Source organism: Sugiyamaella lignohabitans, chromosome C (assembly GCF_001640025.1).
Source record: "Sugiyamaella lignohabitans strain CBS 10342 chromosome C, complete sequence".
NCBI classification, from domain to species: Eukaryota; Fungi; Ascomycota; class Dipodascomycetes; order Dipodascales; family Trichomonascaceae; genus Sugiyamaella; species Sugiyamaella lignohabitans.
Genome location: NC_031671.1, coordinates 1860427 through 1881088, shown reverse-complemented (window position 1 = coordinate 1881088; position 20662 = coordinate 1860427). Strand labels below are relative to the sequence as shown.

Sequence of the window (20662 nt, the reverse complement as noted above, 5' to 3'; positions counted from 1 at the left end):
GCTCTATTCTGTTCTGCTCTGTTCTACATTTCTGCTTTGCTTTACTCTACCTAGAATTGTTCACCCATGATTTTTGTTTTATTGTCTGATTCTTTTACTGTTTAAAATTTTTTTTATTTTTTATTTTTATTTTATTTTTATTATCATTTCATCATTATCTCTTTTTTCCTTCGTTTATCGTGCTTGTTTCGATCCCGACACCTGCCTTCCACCCGTCGCGCTCGCTCCCCAACCACTCTGCGCCAGATCGCTCTTCCTATTTTATTTTTCTATTTCTCTGATTCATTTGGTGTAACATGAACCCCAGCACCTGATTATCGCCGCCGTGGGAGGAGGGGTACATGCCTCCGGCGGCTGGGGCTCCGCCCCAGACCCTGGTTGCTCCTGCTTCGCAGGAGTTGACAGGGGACCGTTCGCACAACGATTGGAGCGAAGCGAGAGGAGCTACCAGGGTCTGGAGTGGAGCCCCGGATTCTGGAGGCAACCACTCACGCACGGGGCGCGAATTATTAATAGCAATTGCTGCTGGGGGGATGGTGTGCAGGTATAATGACCGGGGGCCTGTGTTGCTATTTTTACCCGTGTAGGTGGTGTGTGCCGGCCAGCATTTTATTCCGGTGGCTAGTTCGTCCTTACAGACCAGGTCGAGGCACTTGTTCCGTGCAGCACCGCAGGATCATGAATATGAATAAACAATTGGCGGTGCAGTGGCCTGTGCCTCTGTACATACGTCAAGCCTGCTAGATCATGCCCGCCTGGGTGGGGTGTGCCCCCTTCGGCCGGGGCTCCTCTCGCTACGCTCGAGTCGGTTTAGCGAACGAACCCCTGTCAACTCCTGCGAAGCAGGAGCAACCAGGGTCTGGGGCGGAGCCCCAGCCGCCGGAGGCACCCCCCCAGCCCGGGGTATTACTGGGCGGCGTGGCCGTCCCCTGTGGGTTAGTGTGCATATCACGAACGGCATTGCCATTGTACTAATTGCTTTTGCGCGAGGGGAATCGGGTCGCGGTGGATCTGAGCTAGCGCGACTGATCCGAATGGATTTCGTCTGATCAGGGACTCGGCGGTCTAACTCTAACGTGCATTTTCGATTTTAATTTCACCGCCAAACAGCCTCTGGCGCGACTCGATTAGGCAGTCCTGCCGTCAGTCTCCAGTGGTGCTGCCGCTGTACGGTTCCTCAGGCTTGCTGGGGCTCCAGGTCTGCCTCCGGCGGCTGGGGCTCTGCCCCAGACCCCGTGGCTCCTCTCGCTTCGCTCGAGTCGGTTTCTAGGGGAGTCACCAGTCAACTCCTGCGAAGCAGGAGCAACCAGGGTCTGGGGCGGAGTCCCAGCCGCCGGAGGCAGTCCTCCCAGCCCCTCCTCGATCGTCCCCGAGTACAGTGGTAGGGGCCGGGCTTGGCTTGTCAGTGGGCAGCCAGGAATGGCAGTCTATCAGCACCCGAGCTAGTGAGTGAGTGAGTGAGTGAGTTACGAGCAACCCAGTCAGTCGGACACGGGCCGCGATGCTGAGCCTGTGTGTGAGTCAAGCCAGTTGCTGCTGCGGCTGCTGCCCGCGCCCTCGCTACCAGCACCACTAGCAGCGCAGGTGTACCCCGCACTGCGACACTAGTTAATCCGGTAAACCCGATTACGGCGGCAAGGGGAACAGCGGGTCCATCGGCCCCTCGTCGTCCCCAACAGCAGCAACGCAATCCCGCTGACCACGGGTCCGGTGGATGAGTTTTGACTCTGATGGGCTGGGTTGCTATCAACCGGAGATGCTCCCCGTTTGTTCGCCACAGGCTCGGAAAGAGAAGAAAAAGTTTAATTCGCCAAGACAAAAAACGGTGCAAGGGTCGAGCAACCAGGTACCGATGAACACCTCCATTGCCTCAATGGTATTCCGAGGGGGGGACTGTCAGGTTCAGGGGCCGGGTGTGCCTCCGGCGGCTGGGGCTCCGCCCCAGACCCTGGTTGCTCCTGCTTCGCAGGAGTTGACTGGCGACTTCCCTAGAAACCGACTCGAGCGAAGCACACCCCCGCCGCCGCCGGGCCCCCCCTCAGGATCGGCTTATGTGCGCTGCGAACACCCCCAACATGGCTAGCCTGGTGTTGTCAGCGGGTAGCGCCACTTTTTTTTGGGCGTAGCTTGTTGGAATCAACAGTAACCCTGGATTGGTCCAGTCGTTTCCTGTCAAATCATCAGCCGAGTCCTCCAACTCGCACCGCCGCCGCCGCCGCTGCCGCCGCCGTGGATCTGCGCCACCTCTGCGGTGCCACTGCGTCCGTCAAACGTCGGTGCAGCAGCAGCCGCCCAACTTTGTCCATGATTTGTGGCCTCCGTCGGCTGGGGCTCCGCCCCAGACCTTGGTTGCTCCTGCGAAGCAGAAGTTGACAGGGTACTCCTGGCGGAACCGACCTGAGAGAAGAGAGAAGAGCCTCGGGGTCTGGGGACAGAACCCAAACCACCGGTCGTCCCCTACCCTCCCTGCAACTTAGTTTAATTTTAGAAAACCTGCTTTAAACTCTATGCAGGGTTATTTTTGGCACCGCCTAATCCAGAAATAAGCACATATATTAACTGTCGCTAAATATGGCAACATGTGGCCGACCCTGCATATGCGCGGACCATATCTCCGCTCAGGGGAGGGTAGGGGACGACCGGTGTGCCTCCGGCGGCTGGGGCTCCGCCCCAGACCCCGTGGCTCCTCTCGCTTCGCTCGAGTCGTTACGTCGGGGAGTCCACATCAACTCCTGCGAAGCAGGAGCAACCAGGGTCTGAGGCGGAGCCCCAGCCGCCGGAGGCATGCTACTGATCCGTACGGTCTTTCCGTTCAATTCCAGTCAAACTTGGCAGTTGTTATTATCAATAATCTACAACCGGTACTCTACGGCGTTCCATTGGCAAGTTTTCACGCCTTGCTATACTTTTCACTGTGGGTCGTTGCGTGGCAGTATCTGATTATATACACATCTTGAATAGATTTCGCTGATTTGTTGTTTTTTGGCAAAAGTTCGAAGGATTGATTTAATAGTTAATGGCTCGAGTTTCGTCTGTGTCAAAATACTTGTGTGTCCCAATTCCCAAAAAAATCCTGCATATACTGTACTTCTGAGTGCGCCAGATCAGTCACAAGAATAATCTTGACAAGTACCATGAATTTTGATTGAATTTTGCGGTGGACAAAAAGGAATCAACCAGTTTTGGCAGGCTTGATCTCAACCCCCCCCCCCCCCCCCCCCCCCCCCCCCCCCCAAATTAGCGTCGTGGGCCATGTGGATTTATGGACCGTTTACTTTTTTATTGTTCATCTGCACCCGCACCTGGCATTATTTATCTTGAATCTTCCACACTTAACAACTTTCCGTTTATGACAATGTAGTATGGCAGTGTCTAATTCGGACGGGTAAGATCCATCAGTGGACCCTATTCCGTCAATGCCTCACCAATGAGCCTTCATCACTTTCATAACAAATTAAAAATTCATCATGAACATCATACACACAAGTAGATAATAGCGGTTTAAATGGGTCATCTACTTGAGACCAACGACTTGCGCCATTGCCAAGACACACTTACAGTTTCAAGGCACTCTGAGCACCCTTGAGTCCAGAGTATTCCTGTTAATGCTGCCGTCGCAATAATTCCGGGTAACAATGAAATGTTGGTACATAAAATGAAAAAAGCTGTTAGAGAAAATTCTAAAACCGGGTAACGATGCAATGTTTGGAATATGCAATTGAATACCGGGTAACAACTAGTGTTCGAGAATTAAGAAGCTTTGCAATGAACTGTGTGGCGCATGAAATAAATTGTTCAGGATGAATAAGCAAAATACTGTCTCCAGTCGATGGCATTTGACTATTATTTCTATTCAGTATTATGGGGATTTCATTCATGCAATTACGGATACAGAATGATGTATCAGGTCGTTCGCAAGGGTTTGGTGCATGTAATCACACGACTAATATCTCTACTCAATGCGTTCAAGCAGTAGTTCCTGTTTTGTCCCATTCCATAGCCTCCAAGATCAACTTATTATCTCCAGATGAGAGTAGGAAACAAGAACTAGTATCTCTGGCAGTTCGCATGGCCATGCAAGAAAATGTGTACTCGCATTCTATGCAATTGGAGCCATGTGAATAATTGTTGACTGCACGTATGCCAGCCGCGGTATAACTATTCAGTTAATACTACTCAGGGACTGGTCTACTCAGGCGCTCTTTCTTCTCTTATAAACGAAGTAAAGAGAAGAAAGGGATAGAAACAGAAACGAAAATTTATATAGTGCGATACTGCTGGACCCTAACCTTTCTGCTATGGGCCATTGACAATCTAGCAGTCAACACTCCTCCATCCGAGGTAATCTCACTATCATTTCTCAGTCCTCATAGTCCACGTAGTTTAATAAACTGATCTCTGCTTGATCTGGCTGGTGTTTGTTGGTTTCTTATTCCCATTGACCTTAGTTGGTTGATTAACGCTTGCTGCCTGCGTGTGTCTGACATATTTCGTAGCGGGTGCTGGATCGGCCATTTTACTCTCGACTATTTCGTCTCCAACTCGTTTTAAGTATTTCGTCTCCAACCTGTTTTACGTAATTCACATAATCGTTTGCATACCCGGCTGCTTTTTCCATATCGATTTTCTTGTTGGAGCAAATCAATTCCAATCCATTAGGCAACGGGGTTTTGATGTTGGGATAGTCGGCTTTGAGTGCGTTGATACCATTCATGATGATACTATGAAGCAACGTTTCTGCTTTGGTATTCTCTTTGGAGTAGAAGTCCTTAAGCAGTTCTGCTACTTCCTGAGATATTCTCAAATGCTCACGGTGTCGTAGACCAGTAGTCATTTTATCTCCCACTTCTGACAACCTATGGATTGTTTGCAATGTGACAAAGCTCTGATATGAAAGTTCTTTCACGTGTAAAAACTTTAAACAATCTTCAGTGTTCAATAATTCACTGGCTGATGCGCTCGGTATTTTCAGGATAGCTTTCTTCAATGGGGCAAATAGATTAACCTTGAGGTAGCTTGCCAGGAAGATTTGGCTCAGAGCGTCTTCAATTTCGTAATCATTCTCAGTATGAGTATGAAGTTTTGCCAATGCCCGTTGGAAAATCTCATTCTTCACCCTCATGAATACTGTGTCATCCACAGCTTTACGAGGCCTGACTTTGTCACCCAATACACCGTAATTGAAGTTCATCATCTTCTTAGCTCGTTCTTTCTGCAAAGTTGCATACTTGAAAAATTCATCCCTATTTATGGTCATCAATGTCTCGGCAACAGTTCCCTGCTCTGCAATAGCATATGCACTATTACCAATATGTTGATAGAAACCCTCTACAATCATGATGATAAATCTCACTTTCCTTGGTAGAATAATTAACTGTGTTTAGCTCTTCCAGATCAACGAAATGCTTCACTTCGAAACTGTGAACTTTACCGTCTTTCATGTAGTTGAACCTTGAGACTGTTTCGATAATCTCAACCGCAGTATCATAAGGGACTTCGTTTCGACCAGGAGCCTCGCCTCCGCTGGAAGAAGATGAAGGTGCCTGTATCTGATCGGCGCTATTATTTGGTGACATCTTGTCTCCGAGGTTCTAATAAACTTTAAACTTGTGACTCTTGATCTGTTGACTGCACGTATGCCAGTCGCCGGTATATAGCTATTCAATTAATACAACTCAGGGACTGGTGTACCAGGCGTGCTTTCTTCTCTTATAAACGAGGTGTATTACAATTAACATATAACATACCTATTCCAGTTAATACTACTCAAGGATTGGTGTACTCAGGCGCGCTTCTTCTCTTATAAACGAAGTAAAGAGAAGAACGGGAGAGAAACAGAAGCGAAAAAGTATCAAGTGTGAGACTGCTGGACCCTAACCTTTCTACTAATGTGCCATCAACAATCTAGCAGTCAACAAAAATAAGAAAGGCGATCTCTTATATATAATAATAGAACGAACATATGGAAAAAGTTACCCTTAATGCAAGTGCCTATAGCTTCGTGTTCCACTCCAACATTTCTAGTTTCCATTTAATAACTCGTTATGATAAATCCAGTATTACCAAGCACCGATCCGATAAACAGAGTCTGGCTCGCAGTAAAGAGCACGAAGTGGCATACTTGCGCCTTTCGAACTATATGACGATTTGACAGGAAACAGAGAAGCTGGCTTTGATCTAGAAACAATATGAATAATCCCCGATACATTAAGGACCACTGAGAAATTCTATAGGCCTACCCACTAGGCCTCGATTGGGAAAATACTATTTGACCTTACAGTTTAGTTATTTTGCCGTTTCTTATATTCCCAGAACCCTAGTGCTTACGGTCATGTTATCATAGAAATTTTAAAGCCTGCTTCATACTCTGGAATGCGATACCAATTTCACAACACATTAACTCTGAGAGCCATATGACAATTGTGTGATATGAGATGTAGCCATTGGAAGAAAGAAAGATGAGCTGCTAAAACGACTGGTTTGGTTAAAAAAATAATCTAGTAAACCAGACTTCAGGGAGGGGAGATAGTTGATAAAACCAACAGGATAGGCTGATGGTGATCGTTAACTCGTATTTATATGTAAAGGCCACAGTATATCTCTAATTGTACTGCCAACCTGAGATATTTGTAAACTCAAATCTTGGGAGCCTTCGATACACATTCCATGGCGAGTTGAATATGGTTGAAGAATCTAACCGATTTCAGAGTCTTGCCAAAAAGAATTTCACTACCCACCTCTACTCTACATGGTGTATATTGGTTATATTATTGGTGGGTGGTCTTCTAAGAGCACTAAGTAATGAAAACTCTATGGTGAGGATCAACCAGTACATCTTGATGGTATAACATGTCTAATCTTTCAACATCATTCGTCAGATATAGTCATGGTAGCAAGTGGCTTGTTCTCTCACCACCAACATTCAGATATCGTCAATGTTAGCATCAGAACCGTCGTCGAGAAGTAGCTTCTCTTGATCAAGACTGATATCAAACAAGAGATCCTATCGTACACCGATCCAATCCCAAACATGTGTCCGGCAGCTGGGGCTGCGCCCCACACCCCACTGCTCCTGCTTCGGAGGAGATTTCTGAACCACAGACGTAACGACTCGAGCGGAGCGAGAGGAGCCACGGGGTCTGGGGCAGAGCCCCAGCCGCCGGAGGCGAACTCAATCATATAAAACAAATGCATAAATAAATTGAGTAGTGTGATCTTTTTAAAGAACGGGTCCACCGAGAGTGGTGCCACCTGAAGTGCTCTCGAATTCCATATCCTCGGCTGGGAGGTCGCTCTCAAGAATGAGCGCCAGGGTCTGTAGTCGGGCCTGCTTCTTCTTTTGTCGGTTGGAGAGACCTTCTTCGCCGTCGTTCATGGCGACATCGGTTTCTAGAGCTTTGAGATACTCGGCACGGTACTTAGCATTTCGCTGGTCCTTCTTGGATCTCTTCTTGGAAATGACTTTGGTAGTCACACCTCCGGCGACTTTGGTCGAAAGAGCAGCTCCGCTAGACGAACTGGCGGTCAGCAGCATCGGCTTTTTTCCTGTGGGTCTCTGAGGCTTTCTGGCCGTCAGCTTAGGCTTGTTTATCGAGTTTCTTGATGGCATTTTGCTTGTGTCTTCGGTTTTTATAGATAAAATTCAATATCTCAACTCTTATTCTTTTCTCCCTGCAGCTCTGTAATAAAAAATAATAAATTGGACCCTAACCGCTATCAAGTTTCCCGATAAGCTTCTCGGCGATCTTGCACATTCTGGGTCTTGCCATGCGTCTAATGTAGGTAGGTGATCAGGAGAATTCAATATGATTGCCGTATTCCACTTTATAGCTGTCTTGCTAGTTGGTATATTGGAATAGAGGAATTTGCTGTTTACAATGCGTCAATTAGTAATTCCAACCTATTTTAGGGGAATAGGGTCTACTGGATCATTTGCCAGCTCAATCTAGTTCTCTTTTAGTAGCTTATAGACTTAGAGTATAGCTTCCGTATCTTAGGATTATAGGACACCGATAACCAAACTGGACAAAAGCACATGATCTGTTTTGAGACGGGCTTTTATTACAGTAAAGTAATTGGCTAGCTGTATTTAATGAGCTCAAAATGGCTATAGAAATCTAACGCTGCAACAAGAATCACCTGCATTCATAACCAATTCTACGTGATTCGCAGCCTACAAATTGCAAGACCCTGCTGATACCAGGCTGACATGAACGTACATATATATATTGTATGTATATGCCGATAGCTAGAGATCAATACTGCGATTGTCAGACTACTAAGTATACATCCACAATGTCGAAAACGCTAGTGTTGAAATCCTGGGCTTGGAATTCAATGGCCACGCCACCTGCCTGCCAGTAATATGTCAGGTTCAGAGCTCAGCTAATTACAAAGATAATTGACTAACTTGCAAAATTTCCCTCGGCAACTCCGGCGGGGTCTCAGGGTCTTTGATACGCTTCCGATCCTTGCGATCAGGATAAATAAGACAAATCGGCGGATAGTAATGCTCGAAAATCCGCAAAAATTCAACTGACGAGTTATTCTTGCCTGACAAACAACTAATAATCCTAAGATCAAAAATAACTAATTTCGTGCTATAAATTGTAAACTTGTATCTAAACCGGGCACTCAACGACTTCTACGACGTTCTACTGGAGTTGCCCTTCGCCCAAGCGGGTTTCCACCGTCTGTCGGTCCTTTGCTTCCTGGGTCATCAGGTACCGATGATACACCTGATTCTTCCGGAGAACCGAACTTATCCGACAATTGGTTTACGGGCCTAGGGTGTAATTGCCTTCCAACATAGGGAACGTCCAACGCTTGTGCCTTGTGCCGCTGGTCATCAATAACTTCTTGCTGTTGTAGACAAACATCATGACCCTCAACATTTTCCCGTTCATCGCCAACCTCGTCATCCGCAAGTAGATTAAGAGCCCTTTCATTCTCTAGTAATTCAACATTGCGGATGATTCCTTAGCTCCTCTTTGACTGTGTTTTTCTTTTACGAGCTTCCTCAATCACTTCCATCTGATTGAGATAAGCACCTCTAGCATACTTCTGCAACGTCTCATCCCCTGAAGGATCCTCGCTAACTTCTTTAGCCAAATGGACAACTTGTTGTAATCTATCAATGAAGTCGCTGTTCGAAGTTTTGTTGCCTGTGACACGAAGGTCATAGGCAAGATTAAAGCCCTGAGCTAACACAGCCTCCCTTACATGCAAATGTATATCAACCGAATCTTCTTGATTTGCAAAGACATTCTCATTATGCGTGGGGTTCTGATCATAACCGGTAGCTGGCTCCGCTCCCAACTTCATATGCAAACTGATAAATGGCTTGTATCCGCCGAAGATCAACTGCTCTGCCTCTACCATTCTATCATGAATGGCGGCGTTATGACCCTCATACGGATTTTCGTTGTTAGAGACGTGAATGAGGATAACACTAAATGCTTGGGATACTGAACCCAACTCTGCTAACCCCCATTTACTATCCTTGCCCCCTTCGAAGAATCTGACGTTCGTAAGGTCAACATTTCTGCTTTCCAAATATATGGGGATGACGAGATCGAAATCTCTGTCTCTTCTTTCAAAGCAAAATCCACAGCCTCTCAAGAATCCGAGCGCCAACATCTGCATAGTACACTCAGAGTCAAGAGTCATCCAGTGGTTGAGATGTATTCTCTCATTAAGTAAGTGATGTTCATTTGGGTGGCCAGGGCTACAGGTGACGTGATACTTTTCATTGAGACCATTGAAAAGATCACGAACACGACAGTAATTGCTCTGTAAGCCATCGCGCAAACCTGCAGTTTTCAGAACATCCAGCAACATCCATCTCGCGATAAATTCACTAGCATTCGCAGGAGACAGGACCTTGTCGCTAAGCAGGTGTGAAATAAGATCAAGGTCGTTTTCGCCTTCCAAGATTTTATGGGCTGCCATGACCAGAATAGGTTCACTAGGATATCCTACCTTGAGAACATCACGTTGATCAGACACACTTAGGACTGTGGCCATTCGAGATCCTACCAAGCTTTCCGCTGTACGAAAATCGAGATTCATGACTGGAGCGTATATTACGAAAAGTGTATAGTGCCTTGATAGCCCATCAGCGTGTCTTCCCCTGAGTTTAGCACTGGCGTCCGCTAGCAGTTTGTTCTCCAGATTTATGTCGATATACAGCATCCAAATGGGCCTACCAAACTTGGCATAGAATCTCAAACTTCCGATCTCGGTGAAGTCTAATGTAAGCGGTGTTTTACCCCACCTTACGTGCAAATCGAAGGTATCTAGGTCGTACCAGGTAACAACATCGATTAATCCGGAATCACTCAAAGAAACATCATAATCACGAAGGCCAGATCTACTCGCAAGAACTATAGCAAACCCTCTCCATAAGTTATTAACCACAAGGCAATGTGCCATCCTTTTGAACACCTGAAAATGTGAGAAACTCACTACTTGTCGGCCATATTTCAACTTCAGAATTTCCGCTTCATCAATGGCGAGAACGAAGTAGTCGTCCATATTCATGTCCTTATTCTTCTTCAATGCCGAGCAGTATTTGTCCCATTCGCTTCGTAGTAGCTGTTGTACTTCTTGAGATAGAAACAAGGTATCTTGTGTAATAGTTACTGCTCCTTTGAATATGAGGCTCTGCCATATATCACTTTTCGAATTTTTCTTGTCTCTAAAACACATTTCAACAGTTTGATTAAAGGATGATGACCTTTCCTGGAAATCCCAAAATTCCTCAACCTTTGTATAGTTATCATCGTTGCATTCGAGACCTTTGGAGATCACTTGAAGGGTGCAAACAAGGAATAACAAAACGTCTTTAGCAAAATAGTCTTCATCTACAGAGCACAAATATCCTGGCGTCGTGCCGTTACCAATGCTGTAACTAACACGAGCCCCGGGATAGCCAGAATTGACGTTTTTGCTTAAGCACATATGACTCAGGTAAACGTGATGAGAAGCTAGATTATTGATCAATCTGGACTTACCGTACATGCTGCTTTGAAAGATGTGCACACAAGGCGAATATACACGGGGGAATTCCTCAGATACGTTCCGAATTGTCTCTTTAATGAAGTTGAAAAAGGGCTGAGACGATGGACCCATGTGTCTCTCTTCAAACAACTGGGCTAATTTTTGTTGGATTCGGGGAGGGCCATGCGCCGATACAAAAATTGCCACAATGTCTTCAAAATTGTTGTACGATTTATCTGGTTGCCAATCATCATCAACTTGCACATTATTTCTACGACAGATGGCTTTTATCGCAGATGTGATATACATGCCCAGGTACAGTTCGGGCCGGTGAGAAATCAAGAACTCTAATATGCAAGGAACTAACTCCACATAGGGACATAGGGAGTCTAAGTTTATATAGAAATTCCTTTTCAAAGCAATCAGAGCTGACCTGCCGTGATCTTTTTTCAACTCATATAGCCTGTGGGAGATGTAGTAGCCACCGTCGAGAGAGCTGTTGAGGTAGCCAAACTTACTCAACTCAAAATCGAGGGCTTTAAACCTCTCCTGCCTCACATTCAAAATCACAGCTCCCTGGTGTCGAGCTACAAAGCGCAAGTACTCACTAACAGGACCCAGCTGGTAAAATGGATCATCTTGTTTGTTCATATTGGGCCTTAAAGTTAACGTTTAGAAAATGAACTATTTCTCTCACAGGAGATATGTAGTCTCTATAAATGAGACCAACGCTATAGGAATTTAAATACCATAGTGTGTTGCACATAATGCAAAACGTGACTGTTAGAGGGCTTGTAAGATGTTTACGAAAAAGAACAATAGCATAAGCAACCAAAGATAACGGAGTCTAACGGAATAGCAATGAGACTTGTTAACTTGGAGCACCCAATAGTATTCTGAGAAAGATAATATATAACTATAGAAGTAGTATGACATAAGCTACTGAGCAAGTTAGTACGCAGAGATAACAAAGCTGGTATCAAGTGCAAACAATTATCCTTGCCTAAAATTTCAGTTACAAAAAAGATACCTCACGAGATAAGATATGATATGAAAAAAAAATTGGTCCATATGCATTATAGAGTGAAACATGTTGTCTGAGAACGTGTACTGAACTATGCATGAGCCATATACATATAGCGTTATCGACTCGACCTGTAAAGTATATACCTGCGAAGTAATCCCATATTTTATGAGCACGATATACGTTTTACTGGGCAGGGCCATGGAACTGATAATGCATATGCGAGGTTTATTTACTTATACCCGATCAGCTTCTTGACGATCCTGCACCTTCTGGGTCAGAGGCGTCTAATTTGAGGGTAATCAATCAGAAGCAGTCAATAATCCTCCTATTATTATTATTGTTACATTTATAATCATTGGTGTCTAACTGATTGGAATAGAGAGATTGGTTGTCTTCACGACCTGTAGTGACCTACTACTTCAAGATTTATAATGTTCTACTTTTCAACGACGGAACCCGTACTAAAACGTGTGATATCACATATGCGAAGCTAATAAGGTGAAGATCAAGATTTTTAAGAGAAGTTGGTGATTTAGTATTGCGAACTTTAAGTACTGGCACTGGATGATTTTGGATAATGGTAACAATGGTGACCATCAAACTAATTGGAAAGACTTACGGGATCTGTTTTCTTAGGCACCTTTTATTGTTCAATGTGGTCCGATTGGTTACAAAGATCTAGTACCCCCAGTACTAGTCACTCTCTTGTTGATGTGGTTAATCATACATGATTGATACTCTGCAACGGAGATTGCAGGACCCTGCTGACGCAAGGCTGACATGAAAATATATTTATGCCGATCTCTAGGGATCAAGTCACTCACTATTCATCAACGTATTTATTAAACTAGTGTTCATTTTTTTTTGATTTGTTTTACATTTCCTTAGTACAGATTGGATACTGACAGTGCGTAATATCGAATCTTTGTATTTATTCTGAAATATCGGATCTAGCATCAATTCGGGCTAGGTGACGAGTACCAGCGCTGTGAGCCATTAAGTCATAATTCTAGCCCGTAGGCCAATCTGGAATCCGACGGTGTCTTTTGGCACTTCGTCTTTACTGCTTCGACAACTATCTACCAAGGGCAAAAGCTTGAGATCGCGTAATAGCAGTAGTCGTCGCAAATATATCGGAGGTATGAAGACTGCCATCCAGGTGCTGTCGCATCCTACTTATGATAATGCGGGTCCTTCTTTAATGATTCAGACGCGTCTGGGTACAAAGTATATTATTGGTCAATTTAGCGAGGGTCTCCAGAGAACACTGTCTCAGAATCGCATTCGTATGGCCAAGCTTCAGCATATATTTCTCACTGGTACAGTCAGTTGGGACACCGTTGGTGGACTGCCTGGATTCTTGCTTACTTTCGGAGGAGAAAATCAAGGTAGAACAAGTGTCCAGTCTGCTAGTGTTAATATCGAACCAGTAAAACAGAGCTGGAGACATTTCATTTTTCATGAGGGCTTAGATGTGGATTTGAGGAGCCCTGGGAGTACATTTCAGGATGAGTTGATCGCTGTAGAGGGTGTTGGCATCAAACCTTCGCTAACATCAGACTCAAAGTCACAGTCGGGGCCCAAAAGACGGGAAACATCAGCAATTACCTCATCATCATTTGCATCACCACAACCAGCTAGCTCGTATATCGTTCAAATACTGCCATCAAGAGGAAAGTTTCTAGTTGAGAAGGCAAGGGAACTTGGTGTTCCTAAGGGAGTCATGTACAGAGAACTCACTGAAGGACGGTCAGTCATTACGCCTGATGGTAGGACAGTACACCCTCATGAGGTTATGGAGCCGGCCAAAACGCCGCCAAGAGTGCTTGTCATTGACTGTCCTTCAAACGAGTATGTTGATGGCGTTGTTACGTTTCCCTGGGATAAGCATTTGACGAGAAAGCGCAAATACGAGGAAACTGATGATAATTCAGATATATCTAGTGTCAGCAGTATTAGTAGTAGTACTAGCAGCGTCTCTGGAGAGCCTTATGATATCGACATTAAAGTAGTGTATCATTTTCTCGGCGAAAGCGTGAATCCATTTGAAGGAAAGTATTACGAATTTATTACAAAACTGGCCCATAATAATGTCTTGCAGTACTTTTGTCATCCCCACTATTCTCCAAACACGATAACTTTAGAATCATTGGCATTATTGAATGATAAGCTACGGAATTTGTTTCCTTCAAACTTTAAAAAGCTATACAGTATAGGCTCCAAGTTAGATCTTTCAGACAGCGTGTTTTCTTCATCGATTCTTGATCCAGCCTCTTTCAAACTGCTTAAAAGTTTAGATATTACGACCCTTGAACCACAAATCAAACATGAGGCTGTTCAAGACTTGAAAAGCACCAGTACTAGTGCCACTGCCTCTGAAAACGTAAATAAGAAGGCCAAGTCCAGTGCTAGAAGTAATGGCAATGGCAATGGCAATGATACGGTTGATATGGAGCCTGGTGCAGAGAAAAGTGCCGATGCTGGTTCAACTCCTAGTAAAGACTTGGACGTTAGTTCACTGAATGTAGAGCCTATTATTGGTAAGGTAGAAGGTACAGTAGAGAGCGATTTGGCTGTAATTGACGAACCGCAAGTCATAACTCTGGGAACGGGAAGTTCGCAGCCATCCAAGTATCGCAATGTGTCGTGTACAGTTGTACGAGTTCCATTCGGGAACTCCTCGAAAGCGATTATGTTTGACTGTGGTGAAGGAACTCTAGGATCGATCAAACGGAACTTCGGTCCTGTAGGCACTGAAAAACTGCTGAGAGAGCTGGACGTTCTGTATATAAGCCATTTGCATGCAGACCATCATCTTGGCTCACTGTCTGTGATAGATGAATGGTTACGAGTGAATGAAGGTAACAACAGACAGCTCGCACTTGTGGCACCAGGACCATTCAAATCGTTCGTGGCCGAATGGGCAGCGATCATGCCTACATTAAATATGGGACTAGAAACTAAACGTATCATATTTATCGACTGTGCGAGATTCATTTACGGCAAAGGGTACTACAACGCTGTTATTGAGGAGCGTGATCACAGCACCGAAGACGATATTTCTGCTGTTCTATCGGGAACAAAAATTGAGACGTGTCGGGCTATTCATTGCGATCTTGCCTATTGTGTTTCTGTAACCTTCACTGATACAACATTCAAGGTGTCATATTCGGGCGATAGTCGCCCCAATATGTTTTTTGCACGAACAATCGGAGCCGACAGCGATATGTTGATCCATGAGGCGACTCACGAAAATGAGCTGGCTGAGGAAGCAAAAGCCAAACGCCATTCTACCATTGGCGAGGCTATTTCAGTCAGCAGGGCCATGAGAGCCAAAGCGACCATCCTAACCCACTTCTCGCAAAGGTACCCCAAATTGCCAGAGCTCGGTGATGTTGACATTCTAGGCTCCCCGCTGGCCTTGGCATTTGATGGGATGCAAATGCTCGTCAGTGAGGTTCCAAACCAGCTCAAACAGGTTAACGACCTTCGCCAAGTATTTGCTGAAACTGAGGCTCAAGAGGAACAACTCTTAGACTAATCATCCTTGCATTGTATATAGAATTCTAAAGCATCTACGGAGTCGCTTGCCGCCACGTTGCGTCTGCTGGATGGGGCTCTGCCCCATATCCTGTACTCGAGTCGTTAAAAAAGTATTTGCCTGCCGTTTAGAGGACTCCTGCTCATTGGCGTCTGAAGCTATCTTACAAAGCAACACTGTTACTATACCTCTCCTCTCCATAGCCAATATTATTTGGGTTGTTTAAAAAAATACAATCAAATTTTTGGTGAGCAGGGTATGGTCTCGCTTACATCGCATTATCCGATAAGTATATCGGGGATACTGCGCAGTCTGAGTTTTGGAAGTTAGGCGTCTAATGAAGATAATCAGATGCAATCAATAATATTACTGCCGTTATGTGTGTTGTTCTGTATAAACCTGAGGAGTTTCGCAGATTGAAATAGAAAAATTTGGTATTTGCGATCCTCACGGCCTGCGGTTGACTACAATGTTGTACTTTTCAGCGACGTAATATATACTAAAACTATTGAAAACACATGTGACGTTTCCAATGGCTTGCGTTTAGACGCTGAGTATAACTGCTATATTTTGGATAATGGTAACCATGCTGACCGTCAAACTATTGGGACTAACTACAATGATGGGCTCCAAAGGTCACAGAAAGTCTAATACCGCAACACGAATCGCCACAGCATAGTCAAGTCTATGTGATTCACATCCTGCAAAATTGCAGGACCCTGCTGTTGCAAGGTTGACGAAAATATATTTATGACAATATCTAGTGGTCCAGACCAGGGTTGTATGGCTACTAATTATAACAAATCACTGAAAGCACCGAAAATGTGAGTTTCGAAATTCTGGCCATTATTCACCCATCCCTAAAACTGGGATTCAATGGCCTCGTCACTTGCCTGGCAGAACATGTCAGGTGCAAAGCTCACGTGTGTCGATTTTCCTGGACATGTTAGACAAGAGGCAAGTACTTGATTCCCTTGCCGTCCTTGTGATGAGAATAAACAAAAACAAATATTTCGATATTAATCCTCGAAAACCGGTATAAAATACAAAGGGTTTCTTCGGTACTAACGCAACTAAAATCGATAAGATCAGAGATACTAAATTTGTACTATAAATTTTAGACATTTATCTAGGACCAGATCCTCGACGTCTTCTAGGACGATTTACAGGAGCTGCCCTTCGCTTAAGGGCTTTCACTCCGTTTGTCGGTTCTTTACTTTCTGAATTGTCAGGTGCCAATGATTCCTCTGCATTAACCGCAGAGCTAGGCTTATCCAACAGTTGGTTTGCGGGGCGAGGGCGTAATCGACTAACAATAGAGGACATCCCTATTACTTGGGTCTCATGATGTCGCTGGCCTTCATTGCCTTCTGTTAGATTGTGCTGCTGCTCTTGTCTCTTTTGACGAGCTTCCCTAATCGCCTCTGTCTGTTTACGATAACCAGTCGACGCATTCCTTTGCAACGTAATCTTCTCTGAAGGACTCTCACTACCTTCTACAGACAAGCTAACTACATTCTGCAATCTATCAATGAATTCGCTGTTTGAATTGTTGTGGGCTGTGACATAAAGGTCAAAGGCAAGATTAAAATCTTGAGCTAACACAGCCTCTCTTTCTTGCATATGGATATCAGCCCAATCTTCTTGATTTGCAAAGACATTTGCCCAGTTCACACTATACCTGGGTTCCTGTTCATGAGCGGAGGGTGGATCTGCTCCCAAATTCATATGCAAACTAATACATGGCTTGTATCTTCCAAATATCAGTTCCACCTCTTCAACCATTTTATCGTGAATGGAGACGTAATGACCGCCACGCGAATATTCGTTCTTACTGACGTGAATGAGAAGAACACTGAATGCTTGAGATACTAAACTTAACTCTGCTAATCCCCATTGACTATCCTCGTCCCCTTCAAAGAGTCTGATGTTTGTAAGGTCAACCTGTCGGCTTTCCAAATATATGGGGATGATGAGATCAAAATCTCTGTCTCTTGTTTCAAAGCAAAATCCACAGCCTCTCAAGAATCCGAGCGCCAACATCCGTATAGTACACTCAGAATCAAGAGTCATCCAGTGGTTGATATGTATTCTCTCATTAAGTAACTGATGTTCATTTGGATGGCCAGAGCTACAGGTGACGTGATACTTTTCATTGAGGCCATTGAAAAGATCACGAACACGACAGTAATTGCTCTGTAAGCCATCGCGCAAACCTGCAGTTTTCAGAACATCCAGCAACATCCATCTCGCGATAAATTCACTAGCATTCGCAGGAGACAGGACCTTGTCGCTAAGCAGGTGTGAAATAAGATCAAGGTCATTTTCGCCTTGCAAGATTTTATGGGCTGCCATGACCAGAATAGGTTCACTAGGATATCCTACCTTGAGAACATCACGTTGATCAGACACACTTAGGACTGTGGCCATTCGAGATCCTACCAAGCTTTCCGCTGTACGAAAATCGAGATTCATGACCGGAGCGTATATCACGAGAAGCGTGTGATGCTTTGATAGCCATTCAGTGTATCTTCCCCTGAGCTTAGCACTGGCGTCTGCTAAAAGTTCGCTCTCTTGCCCACGGTCAACGTACTGCTTCCACATGGGTCTACCAAACTTGGCATAGAATCTCAAGGTTCCAATGTCACTGAAGTCTAAGGTAAGCGGTTTTTCATCCCATCGTACGTGCATATCGAAGGTGTCTAGGTCGAACCAGGTCTCAACGTCCATTAAAACTGAATCACTGTAAGAAACATCATAATCACGAAGAGCTGAGGTACTCGCGAGGACTATGGCAAACCCACCCCATAGATCTTCAGCCACAAGGCAATGTGCCACTTTTTTGAACATTTGAAAATAAGAGAAGCTCATTAAACTTTGATCATATTTCATATTCAGAACGCCAGCGTCATCGATAGCGAGCACAAAGTACTTTTCTATATTCGTGTCCTTGATCCCCTTTAGTGCTGTGCTGTATTTGGCCCATTCGCTTCGTAGTAGCTGTTGTATTTCCTGAGAGAGTATCAGATTATCTTGCGTAACAGTAATAGCTGAGGGGGACTGCCATATATCTTTTTCCGAACGTTTCTTGTCTGCAAAGCTCCTCTCTACAGTTTGCTCGAAGACTGACAATGTCTCTTGGAAAGTCCAGAATTTCTCCACTGTTGTATAATTGTCATCGTTGTGTTCTAGTCCTTCGACGATCACTTGAAGTGTGCAAACAAGGAATAGCAAAACATCTCCAGCGAAATCGACTGCATCATGGGAGTCCAAATATCCCAGCCCACTGATACTATTAATACTCTGACTGAAACGAAGGCTAGGATATCCAAAACCGACTCTTCTGCCCAAGCACATATAGCTCAAGTAAACGTGACGAGAAGCTAGATCCTTGATCAATCTCGATTTACCGTTCATGCTGCCCTGAAAGATATGAACACAAGGCGAATATACGCGAGGCAATCCGTCTGATACTTTCCCAATTGTCTCTTTAATAAAGCTGAAGAAAGGTCCAGACATTGGAGCCGTGTGTCTCTCTTCAAACATCTGAACTAATTCTTGTTGGATTCGTGGAGGGCTACGTGCCGCTACAAACAACGCCACAACCTCTCTAAAATTAGAGTATGGTCCATCCTTCTGCCAGTCGTCAAGTACTCGCACATTATGTTTACGACAGATGACTTTTATCAATTCAGTAAGATTCTCGACTTTGCATAGTGGAAACTCGGGGCGCTGAGAAATCAAGAAGTCGAGTATGCAAGGAAATAGTTCCACATAGGGGCAGAGGTCCTCGAAATTTATGTAGAAATTTTTTTTTAAAGTATCCAGGGCCGATCTGCCGTTGTCTTTTTGTAATTCGTATAACCTGTGAGGGAGGGAGTACACACGATCGCGTCTCCGGTCGAGGTAGCCAAATTGATAAAAGCTCTCACGGAGCGAGTTCAACTTTTTCTGCCTCTTAGACAAAAACACTTTTCCAAGGCATTCGGCTACGAACTTTAAGTACTCTTTAACAGGATACAATTTGTAAAATGGATCATCTGGTTCATTCATATTGCGTTTTCGAGATTGATGTTTGGAAGATGAACCATTGCTCAATGGAGATATGTTGTCTATATATATGAGGCCAATGCTATAGGAATTTCAATAGCATAGTGAGTGTGCACATAACTCGACACGTGACTGTATGGTGGGGTTGTGCAATGTTTAGGAAAAGAAACAATAGCATATTAAATCAAGTCCGATGGAGTCTAATGGAATTGCAATTGAGATGTTTTCTTGGGAGCACCAAATAGTAGTCTGTTAGAGAGTTACGATTTAACTATTTTGGCCCTGAGAAATAAAGAACTATAGAGGGGGAGGGTAAAGAAATTAGACTGATATCAAGAGAAATCATTATCCATTTCTAGTTCCCGTTACAAAAGATGCCTCAAAAGAAAGTAAAGATGCATCAAAAGAAAATAAAGGTGGCCCAGAGGCATTATAGAGAAAGACCTAACGTCCGAGAACATACATCAAACAAATATATTTGTCTTGTGCATAAATAATATTATCAACTCGACCAGTATAGTATATAATTCGGAAGTAATCCCATATATCATTTGTGCGATATATTTTTTACAGGGATTTTGAAATAGCTATGCACTTGGCGACGATGATTTACTTAATTCGGACGCATAATCAAAACAGTTTCAGATAGTGCAGGACGTCAAAACTGGCCCATAAGAGGGTTAAAATGATACATGCAAGGGAGATCAGAAACGGACGAGAACGGCTGTAAATCGAGCTCAAGTCAGACCAGCCCGCTTAACATAGCTCCGATCCTTGCCAATCTCAGTTACACCTTAGGAACTAGATGCATCTTTAATACAGCATGCATATTGGCTATCTGCAGGGACCAGGTCGTTCCTATGAAGCAAATATTCACCCATAGCCCGATAACCCCTAAACGTATGTGACAGATCAGAGATGCCTCATTTCCTAATACATTATCTATATAGATATACATATCTCCTGTGAGAAATATTGGTTCAAATTCTAAACCTCAATTTCAGAGCCCAATATGGCGGAACCAATAAAACCCCTCGTAGATT

At 44.3% G+C, this 20662-nt stretch overlaps 4 protein-coding genes across 4 annotated transcripts; 1 reads left to right on the top strand and 3 right to left on the bottom strand.

The window, feature by feature from the left end:
- Positions 1-7219: 7219 nt before the first annotated feature.
- Positions 7220-7609, bottom strand: AWJ20_4288 (uncharacterized protein; the record flags this gene model as incomplete). Its single annotated transcript, XM_018881354.1, has 1 exon — positions 7220-7609. One exon carries the CDS (start codon positions 7607-7609, stop codon positions 7220-7222), a length of 390 nt encoding a protein of 129 aa, XP_018733953.1.
- Positions 7610-8979: 1370 nt separating this feature from the next.
- On the bottom strand, positions 8980-11652 carry AWJ20_4287 (uncharacterized protein; the record flags this gene model as incomplete). Its single annotated transcript, XM_018881353.1, has 1 exon — positions 8980-11652. One exon carries the CDS (start codon positions 11650-11652, stop codon positions 8980-8982), a length of 2673 nt encoding a protein of 890 aa, XP_018733952.1.
- Positions 11653-13316: 1664 nt separating this feature from the next.
- Positions 13317-15569, top strand: TRZ1 (Trz1p; the record flags this gene model as incomplete). Its single annotated transcript, XM_018881352.1, has 1 exon — positions 13317-15569. One exon carries the CDS (start codon positions 13317-13319, stop codon positions 15567-15569), a length of 2253 nt encoding a protein of 750 aa, XP_018733951.1.
- Positions 15570-16694: 1125 nt separating this feature from the next.
- On the bottom strand, positions 16695-18986 carry AWJ20_4285 (uncharacterized protein; the record flags this gene model as incomplete). Its single annotated transcript, XM_018881351.1, has 1 exon — positions 16695-18986. One exon carries the CDS (start codon positions 18984-18986, stop codon positions 16695-16697), a length of 2292 nt encoding a protein of 763 aa, XP_018733950.1.
- Positions 18987-20662: the final 1676 nt, after the last annotated feature.